This window comes from Acomys russatus, chromosome 14, assembly GCF_903995435.1.
Source record: "Acomys russatus chromosome 14, mAcoRus1.1, whole genome shotgun sequence".
NCBI lineage: Eukaryota > Metazoa > Chordata > Mammalia > Rodentia > Muridae > Acomys > Acomys russatus.
Window position 1 is genome coordinate 18,792,302 of NC_067150.1, and position 23,993 is coordinate 18,816,294.

The 23,993-nt window shown below is 41.7% G+C and overlaps 1 protein-coding gene across 1 annotated transcript in view; it reads right to left on the bottom strand.

The window, feature by feature from the left end:
• Positions 1–830: 830 nt before the first annotated feature.
• Positions 831–23,993, bottom strand: part of Tbx20 (T-box transcription factor 20) — a 47,938-nt gene continuing 24,775 nt past the window's right edge. The window contains exons 7-8 of the mRNA XM_051156092.1: positions 3,108–3,217; positions 831–1,237 (exon numbers count right to left, since the gene is read on the bottom strand). Of these exons, the coding sequence (XP_051012049.1) occupies positions 897–1,237; positions 3,108–3,217 (451 nt within the window). The 3' untranslated portion in view covers positions 831–896. The remainder of the gene's footprint in view (positions 1,238–3,107; positions 3,218–23,993) is intronic.

Consider the following 23,993-nt stretch of genomic DNA (forward strand, 5'->3'; position numbering starts at 1 on the left):
ACTTTGGCCCCCATGGCAGAGAAACTCCCCTGAGAAGAGAGCCACCAGATTTTCGTTGTGTAAAAGAGAGCCTTACCCATCCATGCACGGGCTCTGGATAGGTCCCCAGTGGCTATGCCAGCAGCCTGTTGAGAATGCAGCCTTTTGCTTTAAAATAGCATATAGATGCTTTTCACTACATAACTGCAGAGTTGTGGCAAGAAAAGGAATTATTAGAAAAAAGGGGGAAAAAAAAGAACTGAAGACAGAGTTTACGGCATCATGGCCTGGGGATATGGCAGGAATTTGATAAAGGCATTACCACATATTCATTCACACTGCAGGATGTATTAGCACCGACTCCTCCCCTTCCACAGCAAACTGCCAAAGAGGAAACTAAACATGCTTAGGGCTACAGCACTACAAACATTTCACTACTGATTCCCATTTTCTACTGGGAGAAATGGACTTGAGTTAGTCATGTCAATACGCTCTATAGTATTGCCTTCTGGATGATGCTTTGAACCTGTTGAAAGCAGAAAGAAACCTATACACGTGGATTTTATACAGTACTGCATCAACAGAACTTCTAACCACTCAGAATAATGCACCTTGAGATTCCCTTGCCTTAATTACTAAGCTTTCTGGGTAAGCTGACATCGTGTTAGGTGTAGGAGTAGGCTGGCTAAACTTCACACTGATTCTCTTCTGGATCCAGCTACAGATGAATCCTGGCCCGTGGTGCACTCCCTCACAAATAAGTTTCTTTGAGTCCAGCTCTCCTCTCTAAGTAATAAGTCCTGTGTTTTGTGGAGAGCCCTTGCTCCAATACCCCACATCCCACCCACCCAACCCTCTCCTAGATTTTCACATCCATTCACGTATCCTGGATCTAGATTCCCCCACTCTCAGGAGAATCATACAAATGGTGTCATCACAGCGGAGGAGTGGCGTAGTCCTTGGATGGCAGCATAGGGCCCCTGCTGGAAGTAGTGATGGTATCTAGGCATGTGGAAGGAAGGGAACGTGGGGCCACTTCCCTGCATGGAGCTGGCAATTGCGGATGGGGTCAGAGGCATTCCCAGGCGGCCGTATGGTGGCAGAGAACCCTGTATAGGGTGAGGAATGGGTGTCGCTATGGATGCTGTGCTGGTGCCAAGAGCAGTCAGGGGTTGTGGATGTTGAAATCCAGGAAAATTGGAAGATGATGATACCCAGGAACTGAGAGACAAATTGTCAGATGTTGTAAATGCTGAGCCTGAAAGAAAAACACTAATTAAATCCAAGTTGCTACTTCAATACACTGATATAGAACTAAAGATCACTTTGTTTTCTGTTGCTACTGTTGCTGTTGTTTTGAGGCAGGGTCTTACTATGTAGCCCTGGCTGTCCTGGAACTCACTCTGTAGACCCGGCTGGCCTCAAACACCCAGAGATCTTGCCTGCCTTTGCTTGCCAAGTGCTGGTATTAAAGGCACATGTCACCACACCCAGCTTAAGCTAAGTTTTGTTTTGCTTTGTTTAATTGCTAATGCCCCCTAACCAAGAGTAGTTAAACTACACAAACTGAACTTGTTTCTTAAGAAGGGGTTGGAGAGTTGACTCAGCAGTTGAGAACACTGGCTCCTCTTCCAGGGGACGCAGGTTCAATCCCAGCACCCACATGGCAGCTCATACCATCTGTAACTCCCATCTCACTCAGATCTGATGCCCACTTCTGACCTCTGCAGGCATCAGGCATGCACTTGTATGGTACATATACATATATGCAGGCAAAACACTCATATACATAAGAAATAAATATAAAAATAAAAGAGAACTCAAAGTTCAATGGTTAAAGTAGTGAGAGCGAATCTGCCAAGAGTTTAGAGAGGGCAATGTGATCAACACACACTATAAGAATTAATAAAACTATTAATCTTTTTAAATGCTAGGTTGGCAATTCAAAAAGACACACCAACAGGAGATTTGCTAGTGGGTACATCCAACTTTCTAGGTAAGAAGGCTTCATTTACATCCTACATGAAAGGGAAATGAGATAAACAGAAAAATACTCAACTGATTGCATGACCTGCATATTCCAGAGCAGTGCAACAACAACACTTTGCCTAAGCATATGACCTCACTCCCTTAAAGATCTCCAAACATCTGCAGCACCTCTCTAAAGGCACCTAGATATATCTCAGTAAGGCCACCATAAGAACCAGACGGACAGTCTTCATCAGCATCCGGAAGGTGAACAAGAGGGAATGCTAAATGCCCCACCTGAGTGATGCTCATGGCTTTCTTTCGCTGAGTTATAAGAAATGCCCTGTGTTTTCACTAATTATGTTATTTGGTATTTTAGGCACAAATAAAAAATGATAGAGATCCTTTCTCCGTGTGAAGATCTTAGGCCCCAAAGAGGGCCTCCTCCGGCCTCTCTCCTGGCTTCCCCTTCTCTTTGCTTCTCGTGTGTCTTCTCTCTGAGCTTTCTCCTCAGGGAAACCTTGCTCCATCCTTCTGTGTAGGATGCATAGCGTGTACTGGGTAACATCAGACCACCACCACCCCTCCTTTTAAGATCTAGTCTCTTGCTATTCTGGAGCTCATACAGTAGGACAGGCTGGGGAGCCAGTGAGCCCAGGGATTTGCCTGTCTTTGCTTCCCGAGACATAGGGAACTACACAGGATGAAGCCACCTCTCTGGCCCCTTGTTTAGGTCTTGCTTCAACTCTTAGCACTAGTGATGGCTCTTTGTTATGACAACCCTCTTTAAAAGGGTTTTTATTTTGAACGGATCCTAATAAAATATTACGAGTTTTCATATAATGAAGCTGAGACTCAAAAATAGTATGAAGCTATCCCAAAGTTTGGTTGGATGGCTCTTTGGCAGTACGTCACAGACAAGCCCAACACTACTCTGATTCAAAGGCTCTCTGTTCTGTTACTAGCAAAACATACCTCAGGCAATGCAGCCACTCAAGCAAAATAGTGAGGGTCAGCACTGAAGACCTCCTCTTCTGAACAAGCTGGAAGGCACTGCTTGGCATGTGTTCCCAGAGGACCAGAGGCCCCACCAACAGCCCGCTTTCATTCCCTACCAAGGGCTCTGGTCTCCAGCCCTTCCACAAGTTACATGGTCTCACCTCGGTTTGGAGTTGTCTGACTCTCCTCCCCCAGCACATCCTCCTCTCCGTAGGTGCGGATGGGCGACCGGGCGTAGGAGTGCTTCTGGATCAGGCTCTCCACACTCTCCCTGTGGAGCAGAGGGACAGATCAACAGGTGCACTGCAGAGAGGGGCTGAAGGGTAACTCACTGGTCTAGTTTTTCAGCCAAAAGGAAAAAACAACATTCAAAACTTCTGTGTTCATCTACTGTATAGAGATTTCTAGGACATGAGTTCTGATGCCTAAATGCAAATAAGTACAACTAAACAGAAAAAAGGACACGGCAATGAAGTATGGTCATAGGAGTATGGGATTTAATTAAGCAAAAATTAATGAATGAATTTACTATAGGGTGCCAATGAATTTTCTAATTAACTTCAGCTGATGCTGATACAAACCAGACATGAACTGATTCAAATGTACCAGGTCCGGGTATGATAACATATTGGAAACAGTTCATAGACTGACTCGGTATTTACTAATAAGTCAAATGTGCAGAACACGTGCCAATATGGACAGTTTTGACAACAGATGCAGTAAATCTTCTTTGTGCTAAAACTGAAAATTACAGGAAAGCTATGAAGGGAACTTGTGCAGCCATTAAGAACTCAAGGCCTTCTTGAAACACTAACACATTGTCTTTATTTATGGTCTTCCAAGAATGTTCAGGCTACACAGAGAAACCTTGTCTCGAAAAACCAAAAATAAATAAATAAATAAATAAATAAAATAAAATAAAAAAAGAGTTTTGAAAGTATTGTTTTTTTCCCCTGTTGCTGTGATAAAATATCCTTGCCAAAGAATCTTATCAGGGAAAGAGTTTATTTTAGCTCATAGTTCAAGAGTCCAGTCCACCACGGCAGGGAAGGAAAGACTGGTTGAGCCTGGGAAATGCATGCAGGCTGCTCATTAGGCATAAAGGAATAACACAGGTTAATGTTTCCTTCCTGGTCAGTTTGACTGGAGGGTTGTCAATTTTACTAATCTCTGCAGTAGTGTGTCACTGTTTTTTTCCCTTTGTTTTCCACTCTGTTTTTTCCCCCTGCTACTTTGAATCTGATTTGTTCTTCTTTTCCTCGTTTCTTCGAGACTGAAGATGGAGGTCACTGGCCTTAGTTCTTTAATTCTAAAGGAAGGCTGTCCTACTCAGTGATGTTTTAACAGCATCCCGCATGGTCTCCTTTTCCTTCAGTCCAAAGTACTTTCTAGCCCTCTTGATAGTGCCTTTATATCTGCTATATAGTTTGCAATAGTTAGGGATTTTCAAGACATCGTCACGCTAATTATTTCTCATACACTTCCTTTGTGGTCAGGCATCATTTTCCTAAGACTCACATGTTTTTTAACTTTATTGAGCCTCATTTCATAGAACAGATTTCGGTCTTCACCTTAAGTCTTCTGTCACCTACAGGGAAGGCACAGTCCACAGCTGCTGAAGGGGGCACTCTGTAAGTATAACTGGGTTGGGCTGCTTAACAGACCTGTCCCCATATCTAACTTCTTTCTCATTTTTGCTCACTTACTCTGTCAACTATTGAGAGGGGACATTGAAATTTCCAGTCCTGGTTATTTGTCTGTCTCCCTTTTAGTCCTGCCAGACCTGGAGTTCTGATTTTAGATGGATAAACAGGTACTAGAGAGCACCATAAAAGTGACTTTTTATCTCATCAAACCTACTTCGATTTAAATACAGATACTCTAATTTTGTCTTCTTTTTTTTCTTTGTTTCTTTCTTTCTTTTTGAAACAAGATTTCTTGTAGCATAGAATGTCCTAGAACTTGCAAACCACCTTCTGCCACTTCCTATGTGCATGCACTTGAGGCTTGTGCCATCGTGCCCAGCCAGTTTCATCTTCTTTTAGTGTTACCCTTGTTTTTTATTATTATTATTATTATTACTTTACTTCCTTCTTCTCTCTTTACAATTTAATATATTCTTTATGGGCATCAATCCAAACCAAAAGCTGCTGCCTTTGGATGAGGATGCTTAGCTGCCTTTGGATGAGGATGCTTAGCTGCCTTTGGATGAGGATGCTTAGCTGCCTTTGGATGAGGATGCTTAGCTGCCTTTGGATGAGGATGCTTAGCACATGCGCAAGTGACACTCCTGGCTGGCTGCTTCTCTTGTCTGATGCTTTGTTTTGTTTGCTTGGTTTGGTTTAATTTGGTTTGGCTTGACTTGGCTTGGCTTGGTTCGGTTCGGTTTGGTTCAGCTTGGTTTGTTTCGGTTCGGTTCCGTTTGGTTTGGTTTCATTTTTGCCGGCTACTCTTTTTGTTTCCCATTTGTCCTCAGCTGTTCTTTATCCTTTTCCTAGTTCCCTGTAAGGTTACATCTTCATAGATCCTCTTTGTCTCCTTTTCTAGTTTAATAGTTACAGCTTCCTTCTTGTTAGTTTAATGACCATTTCCACATTTATAGTAATTATTTAATTTGTCACAATTTACCTTGAGATGATATTGTACCTTTCAAGGACAGCAGAAGAATCTTACCAACTCTTAGCACTCAAAACCTTGCAGTTATATACTTAATTTACCCCTTCTAGCTTTGTGCCATCTTTTAAAACATTAAATGCTTCATAAATTCCATTCTATGCTGTTATGGTTTTTAAAGATTTAAATTATATGTAGGCTTTTTAGAGTGATTTTTCTAAATATTTTTTATTTCTTATTTATTTCTTTTTATATTGGGTGCATTTGTGTTTTACCTGCATGTATGTCTTTGAAGGGTGCCAGATCCCCTGAAACTGAAGTTACAGTTATGAGCTGTCATGCAGGTGCTGAGATTTGAACCCATGTTCTTTAGAAGAGCAGACAGCACTGTTAACTGTCGAGCCATCTCTCCAACCCCAATATGTAAACATTTCTGCCAGTCTTTATTTCCTCATGGAGATCCAGAATGGGACCCAACACAATCCCTTAACCCAAAAGACTTCCTTTATCCATGTATAGCACAGCTTGGCGATGATGAATTTGTCAGCTTTTGTGTGTCTGGAAAACTACTTTTATTTTTCTTTTGCTTTTAAGAAGTAATTTTGATGGCTGTTATAACTCCAGTTGACAGACTTTCCCCCATTTCTTCAAAGACAGTGTCTTACTCACAGGAAGTCTGTCGTTGTCCTTAGAGTCGCTCCTCTGATGTAATGTCTTTAATGCCCTCACTGCCTTCAATATTTCCTTTTGTCATTGAGTCTCATCCATCTGACTATGACGTAACTTTCAGTTTCTTCATGCTTCTTGAGCTCAGCCTTGTTGAATCTTTTGGAGAGTGTTTTTAATTGCTGTTAAATTTGTAATATTGTACTTCTTTTCCCATCCTGTGACCTTCCAGGGTCTCTAGTTGCATACCTATGATGCCTCTTGAAGCCCCTTTTGGTTTCTCAGTTGTCTCTTTCCTTTCTTTCATGTTGGGTAGTTTCTGCTACTGTCTTCACTTTCACACATATTTTCCTCCACAGTGCCTAATTTGCCTTAATCCCACCTAGTCTACATTTCACTTTGTCAACAGTCGATGGGGGGGGGGGTCTTTTCTTCATCTTCCACATGTCTAACCTTCTGCATATATGAAATGTAATGTAGCGCTATTTTCTGCTGATTTGCCCTCATGTTCGGGCATACTCTTTCATATATTTTGCATGCCCGGTCCCTTTCCTTCTGTGCGGGTACCTAGACATCAGGTCCCTTTCCTTCTGTGTGGGTACCTAGACATCAGGCATTGTGAATAGCTCTTATCAGGTACTGCGTAGCTTCATAGTCCCGCACACATTCCGAAACTTTTCTGTGGGATTTGGTTACATTAGTTGGAAATAGTTTGTAGTTTTTCTTCCAAAATGTGTTAGGTACGACTATACCTAACCAAGGACTATTTTGTCCCGTCATCATAGAACAGATTTTCTGAAATGTTGCCCAATGTCCTGTCGAACAGCACTCATCCCTGGCTGAATCCTGCTCTCTCTACCTTGCCGTCCCGCCAGGCACTTTCTGCTTTTGCCTTCTGGAAATTCCTTCATGTATCTGTGCTTAGAAACTTTCAGAAGACTCAAGAAAGATTCTTCGTAGATCTCTAGGTTTCTTTTCCTTAAGCCATCACCTCTCCATCTCTGTCTGCTGTCCTCTGAGTTCTTCTATCACAGGACTCTTCAGCTCTGACACCTCAAGGAGTACACCGGCTCCCCTCCCTCCCTCCCTCCTTCCCTCCTTCCTTCCCTCCCTCCCTCCCTCTTTCCCTCCCTCCCCAGGTCATTGTCTAAACCAGCAGTTCTCAACCTGTGGATTGTGACAGAGGTTGAACGATCCTATCACAGGGCTCACCCAAGACCACTGGCAAATCCAAACATTTACATTACAATTTATCATAGTAACAAAATTAGAAAATTACAGTTATGAAGTTAACAGTGAAAATAACCTTATGGTTGGGGGTCACCACAGCATAAGGAGCTCTACTAGCGGGTCACAGCATTGAGGATGACTTAAGCACCCTTGAAGGCAATAAGCTCGGGCATCACTTGTCTCTCTGTCTGCTTACTTTATCCTCGAGGATTACACTGTCTTTTGTTGCCTCAGGCTGTGTTATGTGAGAATATCTTCTGTGTATTGCTTGTTCCTGCCCTTGTTGCAACACATTTATCTGGCCCAGTGTTCCTCATGGGGCCTTTCTAAGGATCCCAAAGTCCCGCAGGGCTCCTAGATCAACGCAATCACAGCTTCCCAGGAGTGGAGCACAGTTAGCAGCTGGCAAAGCCCATGGGAAGGCACCATTAGGAACAGACGGGAGATACACGGTAGAAACCTTCCTCCAAGAATTCTGCTCTATGTTTTGAATTTTCAATGTATTATTTATTCAAAAATATTGTGAAGCACAAAAATATCACGTGATACGCACAGCTTCCCAATGGCAGAATAGAGCTGACGTTTAAAACTAGCATTTTGGGGACTTGTTATAGTGAATTAATAAAATAATAATCATCATATCATCATTTATGTCAGCATGAAAGACATAGGAGGCTGCACGTTATATTAGAAATACCATGAGCTTTCATGCCGTCCATTGACTAGATGAATAAAGCCGGGAGGTGGTAGACTACTTAAAACATTTTCAGCCCTCACTTTGTTACTTCCCTAACCTCTCCTTTTTGCATATTGAGGAACAAGACATTTGCTTCACAAGTTCACTCGTATGTTCAAGTAAATATAAATGTATACATATACATATATGTACCCATAAACATAATATGTGCATATATGTGGAATTGTTATCATGAACAACATATTTTAGAAATTGCAGAGTTAGTAGTAAATAAAATATAAAAACCGTCTGTCTCTTGAAAGATAAACAATAAAAAAAGGAAAAAGAGGGAGGGGAGGGAAAGAGAGGAAGGAGAGAAATGTGCTATATATTTATGATGGTATAATATGCAATCATAAGGAAAAATGACCACCTATGTTTTTCAGCAAAATGAACAGAACTACAGGACATGCTGGTAAGTGCAATCTTGCCTATGGAAACATAAGTGCTATGGGCTCTTTCATGCGTGGCAGTAAAGAGAAGAAAAGGGTCCAACAGAAGAGCAGTGATGATTAGAGGCTGGGAAGTGAGAGCACAGGATGGCAAATAACAAAGAAATGGATTTCGTCCGTCTGTCTGTCTGTCTGTCTGTCTGTGTGTTATGCACATATTGAAATACAGCATAAAAGCTTAAGATAGAGAACCAGCACATGTTGATCAAAAAGAATAAACAGAAAGAAAGATTTTAATCATTGCAGGCCACACGCAGGCACCGTTGAAGCTAGCAGCCTCAACTGTCAGTAGTACTTCCTCAAGGAATAAATCCACTGTAATACCAGAAAGGGCTGCTTCTTAGCATAACAGGTCACTGAGAAGAAAAGTCAAGCTAGCTGAACAACCCATAATAAAACAGTAATCATATAATACGCCAAAGCTGATGTCTTTTAAGTCATGGTGTTAATATTTAAAATAAAAATTTTTACGTTTTGGTTCATTATTTGTACATAGGGAAAAGAATTTGTATGCACAGCATAGAAAAGCAGCTTCTTCTGGAATACTCATAAGAAAATATAGCAGTATATTTCTAAAGTATATTCCTTTTACCCCAACTTCTGTGTAAGATGCTGTGTGTAAGCATTTAAATTCCAAAGAGGTGTGTAAGGAGTGTTGGCCTCCAAAGGTGCCTTTACAGAGCACCATTTAAACATCTTTCCCATTCAGCAAAAGAAAACTCATTTTCTAAATGACACGATGAATCACTGCCTTGTGAAACATTTTGCTTTTCTATAAAAAGTACATTATATTCATTTTGTCCTTGCTGGGCCACTGCTATCACTTACTTATGCTATTCCCTGGGAAGAGAAGGGAAACGGATTTTATCAAAGTGATTTACTTGTGTCAGGCCTGGAAGTGAACTGAAAGCAATAGCAGTTCGTATATCAAGGATGGCCTAATTGCATTACTGCCTTTTAGGTGATTGAACACAGTGGTGCATATCAGAGCCATCTCCTCAGAAATGCTACATAGAGTAGACAGCCCATGCTGTTTACTTTATAGCGACTTCCTGTTTGCTGCAGCAAGAAGAGAGCAAAAGACTCTGCTTAGCCCGAGAAACTACCGGAAGGGTTTCTAAGACACTGTCCCATGAAGAATGAGGAACTCAGCTAGCGAGATGAATGATTCACATATCGAACACTGTTTTGTAATGCTCGGTTCTGACGCATCATAGTGTGAGATACTGTAGTTTCCATAAGACTTGCCTTGGATTTACCTGAGTACCACTGTGGACAGTTAGTGTTTCCAGCACCCAATGCTAAGCTTCTCTAAGTGAAAGGACGGCATCATTACTTTAGGTGGCCTTCAGTGGATTTCTTAGGACTGCTCTGTAACTGTCAATTCTGGTAATGAGGCACAGTGGTCAAAGGACGGCAATGGTGGGGTGGGCAATGATTCGGGTCTCCCTGTTTATAGTCTTTGTAAGTACTCATGTCATTCCAAAGATTTCTTCAGAGTTTCAGCAAGCAAAACCAGCACTCGGCTGGAGGTGAAAATGGTACCTTACTTCATCCTTGGTACTAAAATGTCTATTTCTCGATGCTCAAAAGCCAAAACTTTTTCTCATCCCCTCTCACTTTCTTGCATTGCTGCCTTTGCAAACACACTCTTTGTCTTCGCCTGCCAGGTTAAGAGGAAGCATACTTGCAAGACCTTCTCCTCAGTCAGCTATCTGGAACACGACAGAGAGAACGGAACCTCCTTCTGGAAGCTTCAATGTCAAATGCCTCCAAGTCACCTGAACACCTTCTCAAAGCACAGCAGACTGCCCAGCTCTGCCCAAGGACTTCAGATTCAGCGGTGTGGGGTGTGAACATGTGGTATATTTCCATGTGGCACAGATGTCAATGGCTGGAACCACAGAAGGAAATACTACCCTTTGAATGCACAGGGACATGTTTGCCAGTGCTTAACCTAAGGCCCAGCCTGGCAGCATGGCCCTATAGGCGTGACACATCATTTCCCTATCCCAGGTCTCCATCTTAATGCCTCTGAAATGAGGACTTTATTGTGAGTTTATTCTTGAAGTTATGATTAGAATTAATATGCATGCAAATTAATACACATTTTCCGTGGTGTCTGACACAAGGGTGCTCAGTAAACTTTTATAGATTTAAAAAACCAAGTTCAATTTCAAGACTGTGTTCTAAAAGCTAAATGTAAGCAAATTTATTTCAGATAAAACTGACATTTCCAGTCCTTACAGCTTTCCACGCCTTGGTGAGATTTATTTTTCTACAGTTTATAAGTCAGAAAGAAAATTAAGTAAAAGGTAAATGTTACTTCAATTTAATTCCAACTTTCTCTTTTAAATATAGACCTGCCTCCCCTCAGAAAGAATTGTGTTCTGAGAGAAAATGTCAAATGCATTAAAATCAATCTAACTTATAGGAAACAAAATATTTAAAATTTTCTTGTTCATTAATTTGTACTTTATCTCACTATCTCATGTATCATTAAATCTTTACAAATAATTTCTTGTCATAATAGTTTACTAAAGAGTTATGCAGATATGTTGTAAATTATAATATGTCAGTATCTGTAGTTTCCATAAAATATTTGATAAATGAAAACTTTGGGATAATACAATTTGAGAAATATTATAAACCATTAATTTTAATTTGAGAACTGAAATATATTATATAATCCATTCTGGAAAAGCAATAACTCTAAATTCATCTTTTAAAAAGCTTTTAGATTTGATTTTTATTTATTTGACTAAATCTATTGGGTTTTATTTTCTCTGGTACTATATATCTCCAGCTCTGTATTGTCATTAACACTTAAAGGAGTAAAGGAACTACGGAAGAACACATGAGCTCTGCTGCTTCCTCAGATCCCTGGCTATGATGAGAAGAACTCTCTTAGGCAAAGGTCAAAGAACTAAGCCTATAAATAAACCCCGGTAAACCATGTGACTTATTTCACTGCAGACATTGCAAGCATCTCACCATATGTTTTGCAAAATAGAGTTGCAAATACAACAGAAATACACACAAAAGACTGAGGGAATTAGCAAACTAAGTTACAAGCTACAAAATGTTATTTGCCAAGCTAAGTTTACTTTTGCTTTCTCCCCTCCATGACAGGTTCCCTCCTTTTGAAAACGACATAAACAATATTCCCTTTTGCTCCGATGCATTCCACTGGCTTTCGTTCAAGAGCTAGGGAAGATAAGAATAATTCTGTTGGCTTCATGGCTGACTAAAGTTAGGTTGAATTAGTCAGCCTACAGCACACATGGCCTCTTCAGGAGCTCTGAGTGGTACAGCTGTCTGAGCTAGGTAGTACTGGAGAGATAGCACAGACATAAGAACTGAGGAGAGGAGAGAGTGAGTGGGAAGGGTGTGGGGGGCAAGGGTGGGAGGGATGCTGGGGGGGGCTGTCAGGAGAGGAGGAGGCTGCAATCAGGATGTAAAACGGATAAATAAATATATTTCTAAAAAGAACACAAGCACAGCAGAGGCGGGTGAAGGCATTAAGCATCCACAACTCTCCGGCAGAAAGTCTCAGCTGTGGGGAAAATGACTCTATGTCTAAAATAACACAGTAGAAGGGGATTTTTTTTAAAGGAACTGCCTCTAGTGTGGGGCAGCCAGAGAGACTCCTGAGTGTAGGTAGCATCTATTCTGTTCTCTCACTGAGCTTTCTAGACATGGGTCACTTGCCGGAGAAGTGAACTAGCCTCATGGAGAGAAGAAATCTTTGGACTCCCCTGACTGCCTGCTCTCCGTGCCCGGCCCCCGCCCCCTCCAGCCCTCCCCCAATCCTGCCTGCCTGCTCCCTCTCCACCCCACCCCACCCCACCCTGCCCACCTCTAAACTTCTCAGCCTCACTTTCAACAAAGCAAAGAAGTGAACTGGGGAACCGATACATGAGAACTTGGTGTGGGGAGTCGTGTGCCGTCTTCAAAGGACAACTCCTCCTAAGGAAATTTGGTGTATGAAAGAGTGAGCAAGAGAGGTTGTAGGACAGATGCCACCCTCTTCCCTTTGCTGTGTCATCTGCGGGTAAGAGACACCGAGAGTCAACAGGTGCGGAGAGTCCCTGTCTGAAAATTCTGCCCACGGATCAGAGTAAAGGAGCAAAGGAAAAAGAAGGATGTCCTCATTGTTTTTAACACCTGCTTTTTGTGCTTTCTCTCATACCAGCCCTTTAACGGTCATTCGAGTCTCCAGTCCTCTAAAAAGCAGAGAAATTGCCCATGTCTTCCTCCGTGTTTCTCTGCTATAACAGAACTTCAGACTGGGTTCTCCATTAAAAAAAAAAAAAAAAAAAAAAAGATGTTCCTCTGTTTCTCGGTTTTAGAAGTTAAGCCTCCAAGATTCATGGTCACTTTTCTAGGGCCAAATCGGATCCATCTGGCAAGAGCTTCATCCTGTTTCTTTTCTTTTCTTTCTTTTTTTCTTTTCTTTTTAAGATTTATTTATTTATCATGTATACAGTATTCTGTCTGCATGTATGTCTGCACTCCAGAAGAGGGCATCTGATCTCATGGTAAATGGATGTGAGCCATCAGGACCTCTGGAAGAGCAACCAATGCTCTTAACCTCATACTGTTTCTTAACATGGCAAGTGACAGTATCATATGTTAATGGCAGGGGTACAACCCGAAGAAAGAGAGACCACAAAGTGGTAAAGAAAGCAAGAGAATATGCCAGGAAAGACAGGTTTTGGTGTAACCACTCACTCTTGAGGAAGGTAATCTAATTTTTCCAAAACAAAAATGTAATCCATGGTGGGGAGGGGGACAGTAATTCCTCTTGATGACCTAGCAACTCTGTGACCCCTCAAAGATACAACCTCCAACACACTGTAGAGTCACACAGCAAACCATATATAACCATAGCAAAGCTATCCTGCAGTTATTCATAATGACTGAGGCACAAAATTAGAAAAGAGGCAAAAACAGCACAGATGATCAAGAAGCCTTGCAGGTGCACATCTGCACATTGTCACTTTCTCATCCCACCGTTGCCGTCATCTTCATCCCACCTCTGTCATTTTTCTGGCCAGAGATACAAGTGCTAAAATGACCCTAATAGCATCCTCACTGGCAATGTGAAAACAGAAAAGAGATGCTGGCAGATGCTGGCAGAGATCTGGTGCCATCACCACCTGGACTTCAGAATAAAGCAAGACTTCTATCATTTAACCCAGATGACAGGAAATCCAAGCCTGGAATGACGGCACATGTCTGTATTGCCAGCATTCAGAATACTGGGGCAGGAGGATGGGGTTCAAGGATACTGTCACAAAAAAGAGAAGAGGAAAAGAGAAAAGAAAAAAAAAGAAAGAAAGAAAAAGTCACCTGAAGGAGATACAGTTTTTTCCTGGGCAGTCACATTGCTGTCAGCATTCCACAGCCCCTAAAAGCCATGCCAAACAGCTAATGTTTTTTTTTTTTTTTCTGTGTGGCTCATGGTCTCTATTATATGTACTTAACTCTGTGGCTGTAGCGTAGAAGAAGCCACATTCAATGAATACACTAAGAACATGACTGTGTTCCAACAAAAATTACTACATATCGCTGGGCTTGTGTCCAAGTTTCACATTTGAAAGTTTTATTCAACGTGTAGGAGGTTTTTTTTTATCATTGTCTGAGCTTCTCCGTACGGCTTCTAAAGCAACATGGTAAATATAAGCTTATGTATTTAATTTCCTGCCCCACTTACCTGTCAAGAGGAACCCGGGAAGTGACAGAGAGATCTGGCTACAAACTTGTCTAGTTCAGTCACAAATAGAAAAGGAATGGGGGAGGTAGCCACCCATGTGCCGTTCACCGGTGTATAGAGGGGAAAGCCACATTCAAACAACAAACCAGAAACGTGTGGTCCAGTTCAGTTAAGCCCCAGGGCCAAGCTTGGATTGATTAGTTGTTGGGAAGCAGGTTCCACTCTCCTGAAGTCTAAAGGAAGAGAGGCCAGCAAGGAACCCTCAGGTCACAGTGTCCCGGGCACTGTGATGGGTACCACCCATGACCCAGGTCATGAATATCTCCAGGTGAGGGTGCATACTCGCTTAGCTAGGAGTGGTCGGAGACTGTCCCAAATGAGCTCTGCCTGCCCCGGCAGGCAGAGGAGCTGCAGGAATGCAAAAGCCACTCACTCCCTTCCACCTGTGGGGCCTAAGTCACTACAGCACGCAGAATAACGTTTCCAAGTCCCTGAAATGACAGTGGATTCATCATGCTTCTTCATTCTCAGCTTGAACAGCTGACCAGCCACCGTATGTTTTTACCCAGAATCCATATAGATTTGTAATATTAAGCAAACAATTTAAAGGGGATATTACAAAATGTTCAACACTCAAAACAGGAAAAGTTACTAATAAAACATAACAAGATTACCTTTTTTTTTTTTTCGAAACAGGTTTGCTGCAAACTATATGAAGGCATGACTTAAGACCTCTAGCTTGTATTTTTTAATTTTAACAGTTAAGAAAATTAGACAAATAAAGCAGGGGCTAGGATCCAAAAATAAAAACGGGAACATCTTGAACACGTTAAATATTTGGAAATAATAAAATAGCAATCATCACATTTTGTAGAAACTCAATAGAACCTGTCCACAGAACATGAAATGCTCCAGAAAGCAGAATCAACAAATTAGAAGACTGATAAATTCCCTTAAGAGTCAGAATAAAGAGTTGAAAAGGCAAAGGAATAGGGACAAAACACGTGGAAGCTGCACATGAGTGGCAGACATATTGGACGGTCTGCAAAGCCATTGACGGAGAAGGAAAAAAAAAAAAAAAAAAAAAACGCAGCAGGAGGAAGGAGAAACGAGAAAGCAAGGATACACTTTTTCCCCCTAAGCTTAATTAAAACTTATCAACATAAAAACATTAATCATACTTAATTGCTGACAATGTACAGATAATTTGAAAGTTTAGCTCTAGTTAATCCTGTTATTAGAAGTTTAATAAATCATAAAGATCCTAATCTCATAAACAGGGCGTCCATTGAGGAGTTTCTAGCTGAAAGTGTTCCTATGGTAAGGCCTCACTAAAGGAAGCAGGTCACTGGGGGAGTTCTCTTAAAGAGCACACCTTACCCTCCTCCTTCACGGAGACCATGAGGCAGGAAAGGGGCCTCCTTCTGCCTCACAGCCAGCCCCACAGCGATAACATTCTGTTTAACTCAGACCCAAAGTGACGTGGTCTGCCAACCATGGTGTTAAATACCTGAAACTGTGAGATAAAAATAATTCCCTATCCACATAAGTACTCATGAGGTCTTTGTCACAGAAACATAGGACACAATGCACGAAGAAGATGACACACGAGGCCATCCAGAACCAATTGCCATGTTTGCTAGCAGCACAACCGGGAATCACAAGAATCCGGTAGCTGGGGACAGTATGAAAGAAATGAGTATCAGAAAATTTAAGACTAAAAAGATTGTGGTTAATGTATTATAGAAACAAGAAAGGCAGGAAAAAAAGGTAAAGGGATGAAACTGTGGACTAGCAATATTTAAGTAAAAATTGCTGGTTAATTAAGGTTAGTTAGTACAAGGAAGCCTCTGTGTTTCCCATTTTCTAGGATAAGGAAGTACATGGCTTCATTCTCATTCGAAATAGAGAAATATCAGTTTCACAATCATTTTATTCTAGAATTTACAGGTGATGGTCTTGAGTTTAAAGGTGATAGTTGTTGAAAAGCCGTGACCATTAGAGAAGGGAGTTTGTGGAAAGAAGGCTGTACACCGTGTTGTAGACAAGAGAAGTCGCAGCTTTGCCTTTCGTGAGGGCCTCTTATTTTATATAGTGCAACTTGATCCATTCTGAGCCCAGGTGCTAAGGCTGCTGCCCTGCACCACCATTGCCACCATTGGTCTAGCACATACATGTGGCATAAACTGAATAAATAGCTGCAGAAGCCATAAATTACCAATTATGGTTTTACTGTATTGACTCGGGGGCATGCAGCATACCAGACCCCATCAAAGCAACCAAGTCGTGAGATTCCCATGCCCATGAGACTAATGAGTGATGCCCCTCACCTGAAACATATTTAACATGGGGCATAGGACATGGCAAGATGACACCAGTCAGCCACCAGATCACCTATGTATCATGAGACATCCGGACACAAGCTTCTACACGCAGGGCTGGAAAGATGGCTCAGCAGTTGAGACCACGTACTACTCTTGTGTAGTTTCTGTTCCCACGGCTGCATCAGGAGGCTCACAATCACCTATAGCTCCAGTTTCAGGCACTCTGGCACCCTCTTCTGGCTTTGCAGGCATCTGCATGAATATGTACACACACACACACACACACACACACACACACACACACACACACACGTCTTCAAAAACACCTCTGGATGTCTCCCCAGACGTCAGTTCAGCGGTATGCACCTGACTGATGCTTTCCACCAGAAACTGCCTGTAATCTAAACCTGTGCCTGAGAGATGTACATAGCAGCTCTCATGGAACGGCAACTCAGTAGGCAACACCTCAATTCGCTTCTCCCCTCCTGACAGCTCCTCACCTGACATCTTCTCACCTGAAATCTTCTCACCTGACAGCCCCTCACCTGAGAGTCCCTCACCTGACATCTTCTCAAGTGACAGCCCCTCACCTAAACAGACAGCTCCTCACCCAATAGCCTCTTACCTTCATTTGACCACCATTCACCTGACATTTCACCTGACACCCCTCACCTGACAGCCCTTCACATAGCAGCTCCTACATGGAAGCTCTTCATCTGACATCTCCTCACCTGACAACTCTTTATCTGACAGCCCCTCCCCTGCAAGCCCCTCATCAGACATCTCACTTGGCAGGCCCTCACCTGACATCTTCTCACCTGACAGCCCCACACCTGACATCTCATCACCTGGCTGCCTCTTACCTGGCAGCCCCTCACCTGACAGCCCCTCACCTGACAGCCCCTCACCTGATAGCCCCTCACCTGATAGCTCCTCACCTGACAGTCCCTCACCTGATAGCTCATCTGACAGTACCTCACCTGATAGCTCCTCACCTGACAGTCCCTCACCTGATAGCTCCTCACCTGACAGTCCCTCACCTGATAGCTCCTCACATGACAGTCCCTCACCTAATAGCTCCTCACATGACAGTCCCTCACCTGATAGCTCCTCACCTGACAGTCCCTCACCTGATAGCTCCTCACCTGACAGTCCTTCACTTGGCAGCTCCTCACCTGACATCTCCTCATCTGACAGTCCCTCACATGGCAGCTCTTTACATGGCAGCTCCTTGTCTGATAGCCCCTCACCTGGCAGCCCCTTGCCTGACAGCTCTGCACCTGAATAGCCTGTGGCTGGGTTTAACAACTCTTATATGACCACCTTCCATGACTCTTAGAACTCTTTCAATTCTGCCTTCACTTTCAGCAAGGTTCTGTTGAGTCCTGTGTCCATCCATTTTAACCCTTCCTTATCCACTCTCTCACTCGTGTATCAGTGTGCAAAGTGTAATGTGTGACCTCAATGTTAGTGATAGCTCATCTGTTCTGCTCTCTCTTTCCCGCTTGCTCTAGACACTCTGGTGTTCTTGTCTTTCTTCCAGCATGCCTAGGCTAAGTGGGGACACTTAGGCCTCCATCCTTCCCTTCTACCACCATTCCTGTAGAAGTACCTAGTACAATGCTAGGTACTCAGTGCTGTCAGGTGAGGGTATGTTAGGTACACCCTACAATCCTGTACAGCAGTGCTAGTACCCTGATATAGTACTAGGAGCGAAGCAAACGGCTGTCCAACACGGGACACAATCTTGGCAGCAGCTCTCACGGGATGCAGCCTCAGCTCACAGAAGCACGGTACCAATTAGCTCTCAACAGACTTACACAGGCTTAGTTTTGTATTAGCAGAAGCAAAAGACGCTTACACATTTTTCAGATATACTGAATGACACTTTTAAAGACAAGCCATCAACAATACAACTTACCAGCAATAATACTTGAGTGCTAATAATACCAGACACTAAGTTCTGAAGGCATTAGGCACACAATACAAGGCTTCCAGCACTCAGACACGAGGACAGTAAGAGCAATGCTGGTAAGGAAAGGATGGAGGCCTAAGTGTCCCCACTTAGCCTAGGCATGCTGGAAGAAAGACAAGGAGACCAGAGTGCCTACAGCAAATGATCAAGAGAGAGAACAGATGTGCTGGAGGACCAGGTAGAATTCACTGGCTTTGGGTGAGTAAGTTGAGAACCGTGTGCACCATGAGTCAACCCAGCTTCCTGTCACTGATAAAGTCATTCTGATTGCTCTACTGAAAATAGACAGAAGGACAGAAAGTGTGGAGAGAAACACATCAAGTTCAAAATAACATAATAATATAGGAGAAACAGGCTCCGGGCTCCATCAGTGTGATGGTAAGCAATGTGGCAAGTGGTTGGAGTGCTATGGGCTTATTTTGAATGATTAGCTAGTAAGAATCATCAACTGTTTGAAGACAGGAAGAAAAAAAAAAAAAGGAGTCAAGAGTGATCTCCCAGTTGTTTGGCCAGAACTTGGAAAAGACTGTATCAGGAGTAATGGAGGAAGAGCAGTGTGGAGGGGGGCAGCATACTCAGTTTGGGCTATGTAAAATTTGGGGTGCTTTTAGGAGGAAGAGTGAAAGTAAAAGCAATAGCCAGTCAAACGCTTGAATCTGGAAGGGACCAAACAAGGTTTGTAGAGTTGGCCTTAAATTGGGATAGACCTGCCAGAAAGTATGTGCAGTCTCAGGAAGAAAGATGAAATTTCTAAGGTCTGTATCAGTTCACTATTATGGGGAAGAAAGTGAGGCAGAAACAGCAGCGAAAGCAAGGTTTAATTAGAAACAAAAAAGAGTGAGAAGTTGTGGAGGCAAGGACGGACATGGACAGACGAGCCAATTTGCTTGTGTGCCAAGCAGGCTGAGGACTTGGAGCATGCCTGACAGTTGATGGGTCACAGGCAACCAGGCAAAGGTGGACTGTGGGCCAAGAGGAATGACCATCTACAAGGCAGGGCAAAAGAAAGGGAAGGAAGGCATTGAAGAAGATATCGACAATTGCATGAAGCCATAGAATGGAACAAAACACTAGGCAATGAAATTAGGAGATGTTTATTTTTATTTTAAAGAAAGGAATGTCAGGATGGATGTATTTTGAAGAAAGGGAGGAGAATATATTGCTAGGGTAACTTTTTCTAAAAATCAAAGGGCAATCAAAACAGAAGATTTTTTAAAATGTGCATGCATGGTGGGGTGAAGCCAAAGTCAAGGCAGACGCCCTCAAATAAGACAAAGTTCATCTACAGTTAGCTACAACTTCTGGAGACCAAGTCCATCTACAGTTAGCTATAACTTCTGGAACAAAGAATTTGACAAAGAAGTGGTCCTCTCAAAACATATTGCACTGTGTGCCTGTACCTGCCTAATCAACTCTTCAGGTAGAATGGTTGCCTCTTTTCTTTTCTTGTTTCTTTCTTTCTCTTTTTTCCAAGACAAGCTTGTTTTCTCTGTGTAGTCTTAGCTGTCCTAGACTCATTTATTTTAGACCAGGCTGGCCTTGATCTCACAGAGATCCGCTGCCTCTGCCTCCCTGAGTGCTGGGATTACAGGCGTGCACTACCTCACCCAGCTTTATTTCTTTTCTATTTAAACTAAATCCAAAAGTGAAAAGAAAGGGCTATTACATTGCATTGAGCAAGCTGAATCTGATAATGATGATGAAGGAAATCGGAGAGGACCGAGGAAAGAAAAGCAAAATCCTACAGGTTACGAATAGACACAAAAAGTCTTAAATAAAATATAGACAACTAAAGTCTAACAATGTATTTCCAAAGCAACATAAAATCCAGATAGAATTATTCCAGAAAGAAGATGACAGTTCAAAAGACAATATGAGTATAAAAAACATTATTATGTAAAAGTAGAAATATAATTTTAAATCAACTCAGCAGATGTTAAAAGATAGTTGAATATAAACTCTGTATTGGCTTAGCAGGTATTTCCTGAACAGGCTTAGGTGCTCATTGGGTCTGTTTAATAAAGAGCACCTGTCTGAAAGACAGCCAGCATAATCTACACACAGTAGGACACAGAGCACTACAAGGTAAGGATGGAAGAAGAGAAAATAATTCCAGAGATTTTACTTTCCAACAATATACTTTAGTCATTGTCATAAAGGAAGATTGCATTTAAAGTATAACTATCAAAGATAAACATTGTTATCTTTTACACAGTACACAGCAACCTAATTGGAAAATTGACAAATATTAATGTTTTTAACCAACCTTTGTGTTTACTACAGTGGCAGAATGCCAAAGAGGCAGGGACCTTGACTTTTTTTTTTTTTTTAATAAACAAAACTAGTCAGATTCCCAATTTAAAATTCTACTTACCATAGCACACTGCATCTCATAAAAACTCTTTATTATAGTAACTTCTAGTAAAATGTATTACTAACCACATATGTAATTCTTTAATAGTCTACTGGATGCGTGAGTAAAGAAAATACCTTTTACTTAACCCATAGCCCAAATATTTTAATAGCTAATGATTATTTTAAACTATTAATGAGATTTTTTTCACTTTATTTCTTTTTGTCTCTAAATTCAGGATTGGAATGGCCTCTGCTTGCGCTGTCACTGGCTACCTTGAGGCAGCAGATTTGCACTGGATGCTACAGCTTCATAAAACCAGGTATGTGGCTAAGAAGAGGAATGTAGGATTTAAAAACCCGAAAATGCCAAAAAAAAAAAAAAAAAAAAAAAAAAATGGCTTTCATTGCAAGAGAACATTCTGGTAAAAAAGGCAAACCCTGAAAGGGACTTCTTACACTATAAACACATCAATTTCCTCCTGAACACTTGTGTATAAATCTATAGGAACAGAGTCAAAAGATCCCTGTGACATTTTGGGGGAGGACTTCTGAAGTTCTTGTGGATGCATATGGATCAAGGCATAAAAAATCTTTAAACACAGCAGTTAAACGCAGCAGTAAAATGGAGATCTGGCATCTCAGACATTCTAGTATTTCCATACATTGTCAACTTATGGAAAGAACAGACGCAGCAGCTTGAGGACTGGAAAGCCTAGAGGAGGCAACCAGGGAGACTCATAATCAAGTAGGTGTTTAATGTATAGGCCATATATGGCATAGAAATATATATAAAGCGATACGTTTGTTCTATACTTTATCAAAAACAAATTCTTTAATGAGTCAAAAATTTAAATTGTAAACTAGAAGGAAATGAGATGATTCATGTTAACTGTCACCTTGAAGAACCGGGAGTCACCTTGGAGAGGTGATCTGGACATGCATGTGGGAATCAGTTGGTTGTGTTAATTGAGGCAAAAAGATCCACATCCTGTGGATGGCACCAGACCCTGGCTGGGGCCTTGGACAGAGAAGGAAACTGAGTAGAAGAAGCAAGCATCCATCCCTCTCTGCTTTCCGGTTCTGCGCGTGACGTGACCAGCTACCTCAGGAGCCTGCTGCTGTGTTTGATCTTCCTGCTATAAGAGACTGTACCTCAAATGGTGAGCTAAAATAAATCCTTCCACCATCAAAGGCTTTTCCAGGGTATCCATGATACATAAATGATTTTCATAAGAAGAGACAGATAATGCAAAAAGTAAGGTCAGGAATATAAATAGGCCAATTCCTAAAAGAAACTTTGTATTTGTCCTGTCATGTTAGCAAAAATGAAATGATGGCCACCATGTTTAACAGGGTACAAGTAGATGGGCAGCCTATCTTTCTATCTTCCATTTTTTAATGCCCAGATAATCTTTCTTGAAAAACTTGGCTGTGTGTTAAACATGTTTCAGAGTTTGTATCTGTCTAGTTACAAGAGACACTTAACTAGACAGATTCACACAGACAGATGGAGGTTACTAGGGGCTTGGGATAGGAGGAGAAGAAAACAGGGTGGAACTGAGCATATCATCTATTTGTGATAATGAGAACATTCTGGAAAAGGATAAAGGTGATAGTCACATGACATTATTAATCTACTTAATGTCACAGAATAGCTTGCTTAAATGAATAAAATGGTATTTTTCAATTACGTATATTTGACCACTGTTTTCTAAATTATATGATTATAAAGTTTATTAAATCATTTCTTCTTATTAAATACTTAAGTTCTTTCTAAAAGTCTTCACATTAAATATAGCATTATATCAGAAAACTAAATAAAAGTACCTGCTTTCACCCAGTATTTTTGTCTGTGCTTATTTATCCATTGATCATTATCCAAAATACATGTAAAGAAATAAACTGCTCATAATGGAAAAAATAAAGGCCTTAGATAACCAAAATTGTGGTATGAAATGAAAAAATAAGACAATCATTATAAGTTATATGTATAGGGAAAACGGTTAAAAACAATGTTCCGTAACTGATGCTCACCTAGGAAAGTACCCAGGAGAGTGCACGGGCACTGAGACCTGCAGGTCCTTTTGAGCTTTCTTTCCTGGTCAACATTTTTGTGGGGATTTCTTTAATACAGTTGAGCAGAAACTTTTTGATGGGGGTTGGAAGGAATAACAAAACACCTAATTTTGAAGAAAACATCCCAGTTATCTTTCCTTCCTCAGAAGCAGCCCTGAGTTTTTGTGTTTATATGAAGCCACCTTAAAAAGGGTGGAGGGCTGGAGAGCACCAACTGGCAAGAGGCTGTCCTAGGCTACTTACTACTACATGGAACCTGCAGCAATTCTTTCCCTGGTCTAAATGGCTAGAAATTCGTTTCTATTAAGTCATCGCTTAGGGCTCTCTAGTGTGCGTCTTAGCTGGCCACCAGCCGTGCACTTGATAAAGACATGAGTTTCCTTTTACAGGTCGAGCTCTGACCCCCGCACAGCGAGGCTGAGCATGGAGAGCAGCTAGGACACATCCAGATAAGCGGAGCCTGCTGACCCTACATCCAGAACAACCATGATGCTTCCCAAAGCCCCGAGCGCTGACAGCTATGAAAAGGCCACAATGAGGTCTAAGGACACAGGGCCCATCTTGCAGACATTTTGGGTTGGTTGTCCCACACTGTAAGTTATAAATCTACAACAGGAAACTTGAAATCATTAAGGTCACATAGTTATTACATCATATTCAGTTGAGTTAGTATCTGTCATCGTGTCATTAAAAAATGTGTTTTCCTCTCAGATCTCTTCTGAAGAAAAGCGCCCCGGATTCTTAAAGATAGGGCTGTTTTCAATCAGTTACAAGGAACAATTCAATTACCACGTGGTTTAGTGCAGTAACTGACTCCAGACTAATTTGATTTCTTTAGGTCTCTAAAGATCAATTGATCTGATTTGTCCCATCCCCAAAGGCTATTTAGGGAAAATTCAGA